This window comes from Phyllobates terribilis, unplaced genomic scaffold (assembly GCF_046119375.1).
Source record: "Phyllobates terribilis strain yellow unplaced genomic scaffold, ASM4611937v1 Scaffold_9__5_contigs__length_417890890, whole genome shotgun sequence".
NCBI lineage: Eukaryota > Metazoa > Chordata > Amphibia > Anura > Dendrobatidae > Phyllobates > Phyllobates terribilis.
The window spans coordinates 8,640,773-8,652,936 of NW_027362769.1; the positions used below are offsets into that span (position 1 = coordinate 8,640,773).

At 48.3% G+C, this 12,164-nt stretch overlaps 1 protein-coding gene across 20 annotated transcripts in view; it reads right to left on the reverse strand.

Moving 5' to 3' along the window:
• Positions 1–12,164, reverse strand: part of GULP1 (GULP PTB domain containing engulfment adaptor 1) — a 1,414,565-nt gene that overhangs the window by 231,462 nt on the left and 1,170,939 nt on the right. For 19 of the 20 annotated variants that reach the window (XM_073646319.1, XM_073646301.1, XM_073646302.1 and 16 more), the window contains one exon: positions 9,699–9,836. In XM_073646319.1, coding sequence (XP_073502420.1) covers positions 9,699–9,836 — 138 coding nt within the window. The remainder of the gene's footprint in view (positions 1–9,698; positions 9,837–12,164) is intronic. The other variant, XM_073646318.1, reaches the window with a different exon arrangement.

Below are 12,164 nucleotides of genomic sequence, written 5' to 3' on the forward strand. Positions count from 1 at the left end.
CCTGCTTAGAGACAGAGCTCAGAGTTGAGCTGAGAGCGTGCTGACGCTCAGAGAGCAGCGAAGAGGCAGTGCGCTGGCTGCTGTGCTTAGGCGAGCCAAGGCCTACAGCACGGGTGAAGGCCTAGTGAGGGCCTTGAGTGGGCCGAAGGCGAGAAGAGAAGGAATAAGTAGCGAGGGGGCAGAGGAGCATACCAGGCTCACCCCAATATATACCGGACACTGGGTCCGCGCCTACAGGGACCCTTTACACCCAGTAGGAACCACCGGAACCCCTGGAGGACTACAGGTCCCAGGTTCACCAAATTCTGACTACAGTACCAGGGCTAGAAGTCACGGAGGCCCCAGCATCCAGGGAGAGTGGTCTCCAAAGAGTAGTCCCTACCACCAGGTCAGCAGGTGCAAAGAGAGACAGTAACCAAGCTATGCCTAGCTCCTGGCAGGTCAGAAGCTTAGAGAATAAAGCAACGGATCAGGAGGCCCTATACCGCTCACTGGGGAGAGTCCAAAAGTGTGCCCTTCGCCTGGAGTACCCTGGACCGTGCTTGCACCATCACCAGTAAAGGTACTGAAGCTTACCCCGTGTCAGTGTCCGTCTTTCCTCCGGGACCGTCCTGCCATCTCTCCCCTGCACCACCATCCATTACACCCCACACTGCCCTGGAGCTAACTCAACCTGTGGAGAGCCACACCATCCCTGCTGCCGTAACACCAGCTTCAGAGGACTGCTCCGCAGCGGCGGCACCCCTTAGCCGCATTCCACAGGTGGAGTCATGAACACTTAAATCCCTTATAAATATTCCCCTTTTTACTGACTGCCCTGAGTCACGGACCGGGCCAGCCACCATGATATCCCCCAGCAACCAGAGGCTCGGCTGCCGAGTATCCCACGGCCCAGGGGGCGAGTCAGCTTTGGCGTCACGAACAGGATTGCGTGCCCGTTGCCACCGGGTACTGTGCACCTTAGAAAGACTGTAATACTCACTGTGGTGAAGGTTTCCCGCCATTCCTGAGATTTCCCGCTATTGTCCGCCATCTTCCTGTCGCCACGCGGGAAGAAGAGGGGTGTAACCGCGGGAATCGGAGAGGCGTAACCGCTGGAAGCTCGCGAAGCCCAGGAAACGCCCCGCCCCTGACGTCAAACCAGGAAGAGTCAGGTCCTGGAAGGAGCCCAGAGGACGCTCTGACGTCAGACGTGAGAGACGCAAGGTCCTGGAAAAAGACCGCTGCCTGCGAAGCTGCGGCCTACCTGAAAAAGAAAGTGAAGAAGGTAGGCTCCGGTTCACTAGGGGGGCGCAACAATGGCCGATGACCAGCAAGCCGCCGGAGCACCGGTTAATGCTCCAGATGCCCAACCTGCGCCCGGCGCTGCACAGGCCAGAGCGGCCGCTCCACCAGCAGGGGTCGTGAGCCCATTGATACCCATGGCCCTGCCGTATATCCCTGGAGCGAAATGGCTTCCCCAGTATAATGGCAAACCAGACACCCTGTCCGGATTCAAGAGGAAAATATGCGGTGTGCTGGACATGTATTCTATGACCGGTAAACAGAGAGCCGCTGTTGTGCTGGGACAAGTGACTGGTGCCGCAGAGTGGGAAGTTGAAACCTGGCCAGCCGCAGACCAGGAATCAGAATCCATCATCTTTAAGAGACTGCAAACTGTGTTTGAAAACCGCACTGAGACGGATCTCCGGATGAGGTTCTACCATTGTGTCCAGAAACCTGAGGACAGTGTCCGGGACCTTGAAACCGGTTAGTTCAGCCAGCATACAAAATAAAAATAAAATGCTGACGGAACAGTTCATCCAGGGGTTGAGGTCCCAGGAGGAGAGCAGAACTGTACGGTGGTGGGCCTTAGACCATCCAGATGCCACCTTTGACACCCTTAAGGACATGGCTATAAAGGGGCCGCAGCCCCTGGAAACATTAGATACTGCTATCCAGCGTTACCAGGGTGGGGCCACCCCAGTGCCCGCAGCACCCACTGCTCCTTCATTAACGGCGGAAACAAAGATGCAAACAGTGCCTCCTAGCGAGCTGGACAGCCTACGCTCTGCAGTGCGCCAGTTAAGTAAAACCCTGGCCACTGTCCTGAGCACCCTGCAGCTACAGACGGAGCCCGAGCCGGAAGGAAGGATCCTACTCGCCAACAGCCCTGAGGATGTCCCCTGGATGAGGAGAAAAAGGAGGACAACGCCACCCCGTAGGAGGGCAACGCCGCCCCGTAGGAGGACACCGCCACCCCGTGGGAGGACCAACGACCAACGTCGCCCTCCAGGAGAAATCATCTGCTATCGCTGCCAGAAGGCAGGCCACACAGTGCGGAACTGTCCTTTAAACGAGCAAACCCTGGGGCCGAGGGCCGACACCCAGGAGTAAATCAAGCAGGCCCATCAAACTGGTACCATCGGTTCGTGGGAGGAAGACCTTTCCTGTCCATTGTGCTGGATGCCATCTCGACACCTGCCCTGCTGGACACTGGATCTCAGGTAACCATCATGCCTGATGTCCTCTACAAAAGGTTCTGGTCCATAGATGAACTCCGGCTGCCAGCCCCGAACTTCTCCGTGTATGCCTCTAACGGCCTTCCTCTTAACCTAGTAGGGGTTAAGGACGTGACAGTGAAGGTGGGGAGAGCAGAACTAAAGGACCAAGGACTGATTGTAGTGGAGTCTAATCCTGGTGATACAGACTTGTATATGATACTTGGTACAAATATTGTCGGTAACTGTTTGGGAGAAGTGTTGTTTTTGCTTCAACAGATTGCTGACACCGCCAAACCAGGGCAGAGGAGGGTGCTCCAGAAAGAGATCCGAGCCCTTTTGTACCAGCAACAGGTAAAGATATCAGGTGGTGAAATTGGTAATGTACGGGTGACAGACCCGGTACCCATTGTGATTCCCCTGATGAGTGAAATGCTGATTTGGTGTAGAGCAGCAATAGGTCTCAAAGGACAGAACTATCAGGCGGTAGTGGAGCCCATTAGTTCGGAGCACAGACCTATACTCTTAACTGCCAGATGGGTGGTTGATGTACGCAATGGGAGGGTACCAGTACGACTCCAAAATTATGGGGAGGATGAAGTTAAATTACCAAGATATGCCACTGTTGCCAGGTTGTATACTGTGGATAACAACGCCATACACACAGTGGAATCCTTGACCCCACCAGATACAGTGGAGGACAATGACTCTGAAACTCAGTTGGAGGATTGGTGTCAACAGCTCCATGTTGGGACTGACGCCACTCCAGTCCATCAAAAACAAGGGGTATACAGGGTGGTCCAGGAATACGAACAGGTATTCAGCAAACACCCACTTGATTTTGGGAGGATTAAAGGGGTACAAGACCATATACCCACAAGTGACCATCCACCCATCAAAGAACGTTACAGGCCACCCATCAAAGAACGTTACAGGCCAATCCCACCAGCACACTACCAGAAAGCGAAGGAAATGTTGCACGACATGACGAAAGCAGGGGTCATAAGAGATAGCTGTAGCCCCTGGGCAGCTCCCCTGGTCCTAGTCAGGAAAAAGGATGGAAGCATGAGGATGTGTGTAGATTACAGACAGGTAAATCGCATAACACATAAAGATGCATACCCTTTGCCCCATATAGAGGAATCCCTGGCTGCATTAAAGTCTGCAAATTACTTCTCTACCCTTGACCTCACTAGTGGGTACTGGCAAGTAGCAGTTGCTGAGGAGGACCGGGAGAAGACGGTCTTCACTACCCTGATGGGACTCTGCGAGTTCAACAGTATGCCGTTCGGACTCTGCAACGCCCCTGGAACGTTCCAGAGATTGATGGAGTGCTGTTTGGAACACCGTAACTTCGAAACCGTGCTGCTATACCGGGATGACGTGATAGTGTACTCCAAGACGTATGAGGACCATTTGAAGCACCTGGCGGAGGTATTTGAATCGTTGTCCCGGTATGGGATGAAATTGAAGCCTTCCAAGTGTCACCTGCTCAAATGGAAGGTTCAGTACCTGGGGCACATCGTCAGTCCAGAAGGAGTAGCACCAGACCCAGAGAAGGTCACTGCCATCCAGAAATGGCCAGAACCGAAGAATCTCAAGGAGGTACGTCAGTTCCTGGGACTGGTCGGGTATTACCGGAGGTTTGTAAAGGACTACACCAAGAAGGCAGCGTCTTTGCAAGATCTCCTGGTAGGACAGTCCCACAGAGGCAAGAACCCCCCCTTCCAGTGGGGTAAAGAGCAGGCTGAGTCTTTTGCAGTGATGAAAGAGATCCTGACCAGAGAAGAAATCCTGGCCTACCCTGACTACAGCCAACCTTTCCTTCTGTACACTGATGCCAGCAACGAGGGATTAGGAGCTGTGTTGAGTCAGAAGTATGGCAAAGAGAAGGTGATTGCCTATGCCAGCAGGAAGCTTCGTCCTACCGAGAGGAATCCAGAAAATTATAGCTCCTTCAAGTTGGAGCTCCAGGCCTTGGTCTGGGCCATCACTGAACGATTCAAGCACTACTTGGCCTCCAGTAAGTTCATGGCTTACACTGACAACAACCCCTTGACGCATCTAGAGACAGCCAATTTGGGAGCCTTGGAACAGCGTTGGATGGCCCGGCTGTCAAACTATCAGTTCACTATCAAGTACCGGACAGGCCACAAGAACGCCAACGCCGATGCCCTATCCAGAATGCCGTACCAGTCGGACACTGAAGAAAAAGTGGATGACATGGAGGAGATTGAGCTACCTGCCTTCCACAGAATTGGGATGGTCCACGAGCAGCACACCTCCAGGAGTTATCGTGGTAAGACACTAAACCCTTTACCTCACCACAGTTGAAAGGAGACCCAGGAAAGCGACCCGGTTGTCAGCCGTATCAAAGAACTGATAACCCAGGAAGGTTCCTCCCTGGAGAAGGACGCTTCTCCACAAGCCAAGCAACTGTGGAATGAGAGAAGCCGGGTGTTCACCTATAGAGAGAAGCTGTGCCGAAGGTATGTCAACCCTAGGACCCATGAGATGGTACGGCAGATCGTAGTGCCCAGGACAGACATCCGGATGGTATTGGAGGCCTACCACGATCAAGCAGGGCACTTTGGCTGGAAGAATCTGGAAACCCTCCTGAAGAATCGGTTTTATTGGGTTGGAATGCAGAGTTCCATAGAGAGGTGGTGCCGGGATTGTGGACCCTGTAGTCTCAGAAGAAAAGACTACAGCAGCCAGAAGGCACCCCTGCAGTCCATCAGGACAACCCAGCCTCTGGAGATCGTCGCTTTGGATCACGTCAAGCTGTCACCCAGCAGGTCAGGCTGCTCCTATGCCCTGACCATGGTGGATCACTACTCCCGGTTCCTGGTGGTAGCCCCCGTCAAGGATCTGACGACAGAAACTGCAGCAAGGACGTTTCAAGCCTACTTCTGCAGGCCTCATGGATACCCGGATAAAGTGCTGACGGATCAAGGCCCTGCCTTTGAAGCCGAGCTGCTCAAAGGGTTTTGCCATCTGTATAGGTGTAAGAAGATCCGGACTACACCGTACCACCCCCAAACCAATGGGTTATGTGAAAAGATGAATAATATAGTCATCGACCTGTTGAAGCCCTTACCTCTAGAAGAAAGAAACCAGTGGCCAGACAAGCTACCTGACCTGGTAGATCTGTACAATCACATACCTGTGAGTTCCACCAATTGTACTCCAGCGTAGATCATGAGAGCAAGACCCGGAAAGTTGCCCATGGACCTGGAGCTTGGAGTGGTAGAGCCAGAAGCAGATATGTCCACTGAAGACTGGGATGTGACCCGACAAAAGCAGTACAAGAGAGTACAGGCCTGTGTCGAAGACATTCTAAGTAGGGTGAGAGATAAGCAGGAAGCACAGTACAACAAGAGTGCACCCGCAGAACCCTTGACACCTTGAGAAGTTGTGCTGAAACGAAAGAGAAGAAGCCACAAGCTTGATGACCAGTGGGGAAGGGAACCTTACACTGTGTTGAATTCCACATTCAACAATAGGAAAACTTGTCTAATTAGCAAAGACGGAGGAAGAACGACTGCAACGGTATCAAGAGACCATCTGAAGTTGTGCCCAGGTCAGCTGAGGCCCCAGGGGGAAGTGCCTCTCACCGTACCAGAGGAGCCTAAAGAAGAAACACTCCATACTGTCTTGGGAGATTTCCTGGCAGATTGGCCTCAACTGGATGGAGCGGTAATAATACCGGTGCTACACTTCTACCAACAGCCAGAAGACTCTTCACTGCAAGTAAGACCTGTAAGTGCCCCAGAAGAGCCGGCTCAGGAAGAATCCCCGGAAGAAGGATCACTGGTAGAAGTGGAGCCAGGGGGCCCAGTGACCAGTGTACTTGCCAGTCCCATAGAGAGGTTAAGGCAGTCTTGCAGTCCACTAACACATAGAGCGGAAAATAGCGTAGCACAAAAGGCCAGACCCCTGTCAGGTATAGGGAGTAAGTTAAAAATACCTGTAGTATAAATAGTTACCCAATAGGGTATTGCACAATGTTTATTGTATAAACTGAAATTAACTATATGTGTTTATTTAATAACCCGTCAGGGTATATATAAAGGACTCGGTGGCTGAGGACTGTGAGCAGCCCAAAAAAACAAAAACTGTCATGTACATAGTTGCACTCCCTGGAGTGCCCCTTTAGTGACTATGGAACAAAAACCCATTTGGCGTGACCAAAGACGTGGTCCAGCACCTGGATCACCTATGCCCTGTAGCCACGCCCAGGGCCTACGTTGAGGGTTTTCAGGCGGGTCCCTCATGTTCCTTCATCGGTGAAATGGACACCAGGTTACGGGACTTACTGTAACCGAATTAATGTTATTTATAATGGTAATTATTGTATTATAATGTTACCTGTAACGTTTAAGAAAAGTGCCTCCCATAAAGGGAAGAAATGTTATTGTTTAACCTGTTTTGTGAAAAATGCTTCAGTCCAGGAGTACTGAGTTTTACTAGGGGGGATGTGGCGCCCTGCTGTACATTGGTGCCACATAACCCAGAAGGGTGAATGGATGGACTTCTCCACAAGGGGCCCTCACACATTCACACACCTCCACCCTACCACCTCAGACCATCAGAGGGAGCCTGATAGGGATATATATAGGGAGGGTGGAGCCAGGCAGCGGAGATTAGTTCCTGCTTAGAGACAGAGAGGGACAGAGCTCAGAGTTGAGCTGAGAGCGTGCTGACGCTCAGAGAGCAGCGAAGAGGCAGCACGCTGGCTGCTGTGCTTAGGTGATCCAAGGCCTACAGCACGGGTGAAGGCCTAGTGAGGGCCTTGAGTGGGCCGAAGGCGAGAAGAGAAGGAAGAAGTAGCGAGGGGGCAGAGGAGCATACCAGGCTCACCCCAATATATATACCGGACACCGGGTCCGCGCCTACAGGGACCCTTTACACCCAGTAAGAACCACCGGAACCACTGGAGGACTACAGGTCCCAGGTTCACCAAATTCTGATTACAGTACCAGGGCTAGGAGTCACGGAGGCCCCAGTGTCCCGGTAGAGTGATCTCCAAAGAGAAGGCACTACCACCAGGTCAGCAGGTGCAAAGAGAGACAGTAACCAAGCTAGGCCTAGCTCCAGGCAGGTCAGAAGCTTAGAGAATAAAGCAAAGGATCAGGAGGCCCTATACCCGCTCACTGGGGAGAGTCCAAAAGTGCACCCTTCACCTGGAGTACCCTGGACCGTGCCTGCACCATCACCAGTAAAGGTACTGAAGCTTACCCCCGTGTGAGTGTCCGTCTTTCCTCCGGGACCGTCCTGCCGTCTCTCCTCTGCACCACCATCCATTACACCCCACGCTGCCCTGGAGCTAGCTCTACCTGTGGAGAGCTACACCATCCCTGCTGCCATAACACCAGCTCCAGAGGACTGCTCCGCAGCGGCGGCACCCCTTAGCTGCATTCCACAGGTGGCGTCACGAACACTTAAATCCCTTATAAATATTCCCCTTTTTACTGACCACCCTGGGTCACGGACCGGGCCAGCCACCGTGATATCCCCCAGCAACCAGAGGCCCGGCTGCCGAGTACCCCACGGCCCAGGGGGCGCGTCATGCCCACCCCCTAACCATCCTGAAAAGACTGAAAAGAGATTCCTTTGGCCTCAAATGGAGGAATAGTGACCTATGGCTAGTTTCAGGGTAAGAAGGGGTCGGTAATTCCCAGAATGTTTTAACAGAACAAGATGTAAACATACCCTTAGGAAACAATTAATTAGTCTATAATAAAGGATGTTATGAAGCTGATAACAATAGAGGCAATTGGGGGTGCTAGTATATCTGCAAGATGTTGGATATTTGTTGGCTGAGAAGGTGGTAGACGATTGCAGTTGAATATCTGTGGTGAATGGCATTACAATGCTCACCTACAGTAAGCTTTCACCTGTGGAACAGAAAGGGTCACATAGCTGCAATCCCTCTTAGTACTGAATATTAACCTAGACATCTGCCAGAAGTGGTGTGATACGTCAGAAACAAAGTGGTGTGCGGCGGTTTTATTTATTGCTGATGCTCTAAGCTATTTAGTGATGTACTTGGTGCTTACCAAAAGGGGATGTTACAAATGTCCTCATCACAATGGCCTATCTTTCATTCATAAAACAAAGGGACATTTCCACCATCAAAACATGTATGGTGCTGTGAAGGTTTTACTGTATAAGCAAACATTAGTGTAAAATAATATTATCAATGCCTTATCCAAAACATAAAATCGTCCATTTTCTTATTTGCATGTATTCTGAGGCATGATCGATTAAAATCAGATATATATCTTAGTCCTAGATGTTTTTCTAGATAGAAAAATTAGATCAAGCAGCACGGTGGCGCAGTGGTTAGCACTGCAGCCTTGCAGCACTGGGGTACTGGGTTCAAATCCCACCAAGGACAACATCTGCAAGGAGTTTGTATGTTCTCCCTGTGTTTGCGTGGGTTTCCTCCGGGTTCTCCGGTTTCCTCCCACACTCCAAAGACATACTGATAGGGAATCTAGATTGTGAGCCCCAATGGGGACAGCGATGATAATGTATGTAAAGCGCTGTGGAATATGTTAGCGCTATATAAAATTAAAGATTATTATTATTTATTATCAATTCCCCATTAAGACTTCTTAGCAAATCTCTATCAGGGATCAAAAATTTGATTAAACAGGGTTTGCACTTCAAGTCCTTGTGATTTTTATGTCATATACTGTAGGACTCTATTACTTTGTACTGGTGCTGCACGAAAACGTATGTTTTTTAAATCCTTTGTCTTTCTGATGGCAAAAGTCTGGGTATATATAAAGTTTTCCTAGGAAACGTTTGCAGAGGGCAATCATGTAATCTATACAATCTGTAACAGGCTTATATGATTGTAAACTGCAACCTACAGGTCTATTAGGATTTTCTTCAGAATTGTAAGAAAACATTGTAATCTGCAAAAATTGTTTAATCTGCAAAAATTATCATTTTTCACTTCTGCATAAAAAAGGAAACTGTAACACATAGGGCAAAGAAACCCTAAATTAGAGATGCATAAAGCCGAGCATGGGAAGAAATACAAATGTAACATCTTGATCTGTTTTCTCATGACACGTTGGAGCCATTATTGAAGACAAACATCTGCAGATTTCATCTGATCCCCAGTGTTATAACAGTCTTCAGCCAAGCCAATCCCTTTCCATGTAAGACAAAGAAACGCCCTATAACATCTGGCATACTTACACACTTCTCGCTGTCGAACACATAACATAAGTGCTTATTGGACTCGGAATCCTTGCATATGAATGTAAAAATCCTTTTGTCTGTTTTATCATCAGCACAAAACGATATCCTGTGTAACTGGCAGTTGTGTAGTACCTGCTATACAAAAGAAATGAGGCAGTATAAACCACAGGAAAACATGAAAGCACATACATACAGTAAAACAAGACATTGTCACATCTCTCCACATAAGAACGGCTCTGCCGTCATGGTTTTATTTAATATTTTATGTTTTAAACTAGTTCTTCACTTAAAACTGCAAACTCCACACAATGTACGTGGCACGTTTCCATAGAAAACATATGGTTTCTGGCCACTCCCAATCAGTCTCCAGACCCCTGGAAAATATTCAGACCTTGTTAGTAAAATATGTAGTCTGGAGTGTGGGAGAACATTACTTTTCATGTTGATAAACGTGAAGGAGGCAGCTAAGATTACCAGAAAATATATTATATGAGGAATATGTCCATCTTCAGGGGCAGCTTTGGTCTCATCCAGTGTCTATGCAGCTTTTCTGCACCAGTTTTTGGCAAGAAGAAAAGCCTTTTTGTGCACAAAAACAGCAAAAATTGCTTTTTTTCACTGCTCTTTCCACTATTTAAAAGTGAGTGTTTTATCTGAGTGAGATTAACAATGTACAAAAAAGTAAAACCAGATTTACCATTTGTGACTTTTTAAAACTTGTACAAAAAGTTGCCGACTTGCTCCAGTAGGTGGTGGAATAAAGATTGGAATATCATCTCTTGACATGTGTATAGGTAAAGATGTGTCACATTTTGTAACCATCATGTGACATTTTGGCGTAAATAACAACTATGCAGCCACAAGTAAAACTTGTAATGAATTTTCCTCACAGTGCTATTTTGTTTTTACAGCACAAGGGCCACAGTTCAAGCCTTGTTAATATATTAACACTGGATGTGCCCGCACTTGCTGGACTCCTGCAGTGACAGTGTGTGCGCACCCTCATCACTCTATTCTGTCCGCATGGGCCGCCCGCTGCTGTGTAATGCTATGTGCAGTGAGTGGCTGCTGCAAGATAGGGAAGGGAGAACTGATACTGTGTGTGCTCTCGGCTGCTGCAGGGTCAGTGTGTGCAGGACTTAGGATTCTCCAAAGTGAGTGCTATCAATCATGATAAAGGGAGGTGTGGGGGATTGTAACTGAGTGGAAAGAAGAGTCTACTGAGCCCTTGGCCATGCCAGGGGTGCAGGAAGGACCGGTAATTTATATATTCAATAAAATTGCTTTATGTACATCAAAATAAGTTAATCTACACTACAGGTAAAGTGGCTTGCGATAGTATTCACCCCCCTTGTCATTTTTCATGTTTTGCTACCTCACAACCTGGAATTTCACAGGTTTTTTTGAGGGTTTGCATCAGCTCATGTAAAGAACATGTCTGCAACTGTGAATATTTGCTTTTTTTGTGAAGCAAATAACAAATGGGACAAAATAACTGAAAACTTTAGTGTGCATAACTATTCAGCCCCCAAAAGTCAGTACTTTGTAGAGCCTCCTTTTGCAGCAATTATAGCTGCAAGTCGCTTTGGATAAGTCTCGATGAGCTTTCCACATCTTGCCACTGGGATTTCTGCCCATTCCTCAAGGCAAAACTGCTCCAGCTCATTCAAGTTAGATCATTCCCTCTGATGAACAGCAGTCTTCAAGTCTGGACAGATACTCAAGTCTTGGTGCTGCTTATCTGATTAATGACCTCCTTGCCCGGGCCACGCATTTTGGTGGACGGCCAACTCTTGGCAGGTTTGTTGTGGTACCTTGTTGTCTCCATTTGATGATAATGAATTTGATGGTACTCTGGGGGATTATAAGAGATTGCGTTATTTTTTTATACCCCATCCCTGACTTGTACTTCTCAACAACTTTGTCCCTGACTTGTTTTGAGATCTCCTTGGTCTTCATGGTGTTGTTTGGTTAGTGGTGCCTCTTGCTTAATGATTTGGCAGCCTCTGTGGCCTTCCAGAAAAAGTATGTATATACTGACCGACCATGTGACACTTAGATTGCACACAGTTGGATTTCCTTTCACCAAGCATGTGAATTGCTTGCACCAGAAATGTATTATTTACTTGAGCCCATAAATATAATTTATGCCTATATTTTTCTCACTTCACCAACTTAGACTTTTTAGTGCTGACACACAAATCAGATTACAAAATATTGTAATGTAACAAAATATGTAAAAACCCAAGGGGGGTGAATACTTTCACAAGCCACTGTATGATTTTTATTTATATAGGGCAAAGGCTCCTATATAAGTGTATAAATTGAATTAGAGTTTTGGAGGTGGCAGACTCTTTTTAAAAACTATTCTGTAGCCAACTTGAAATGCAGAAGCACTGTTAAATGTGCAAATATAGCATACTGGTCATGCCCTATCTAAGGGTCTGTGTACACACCACAGAT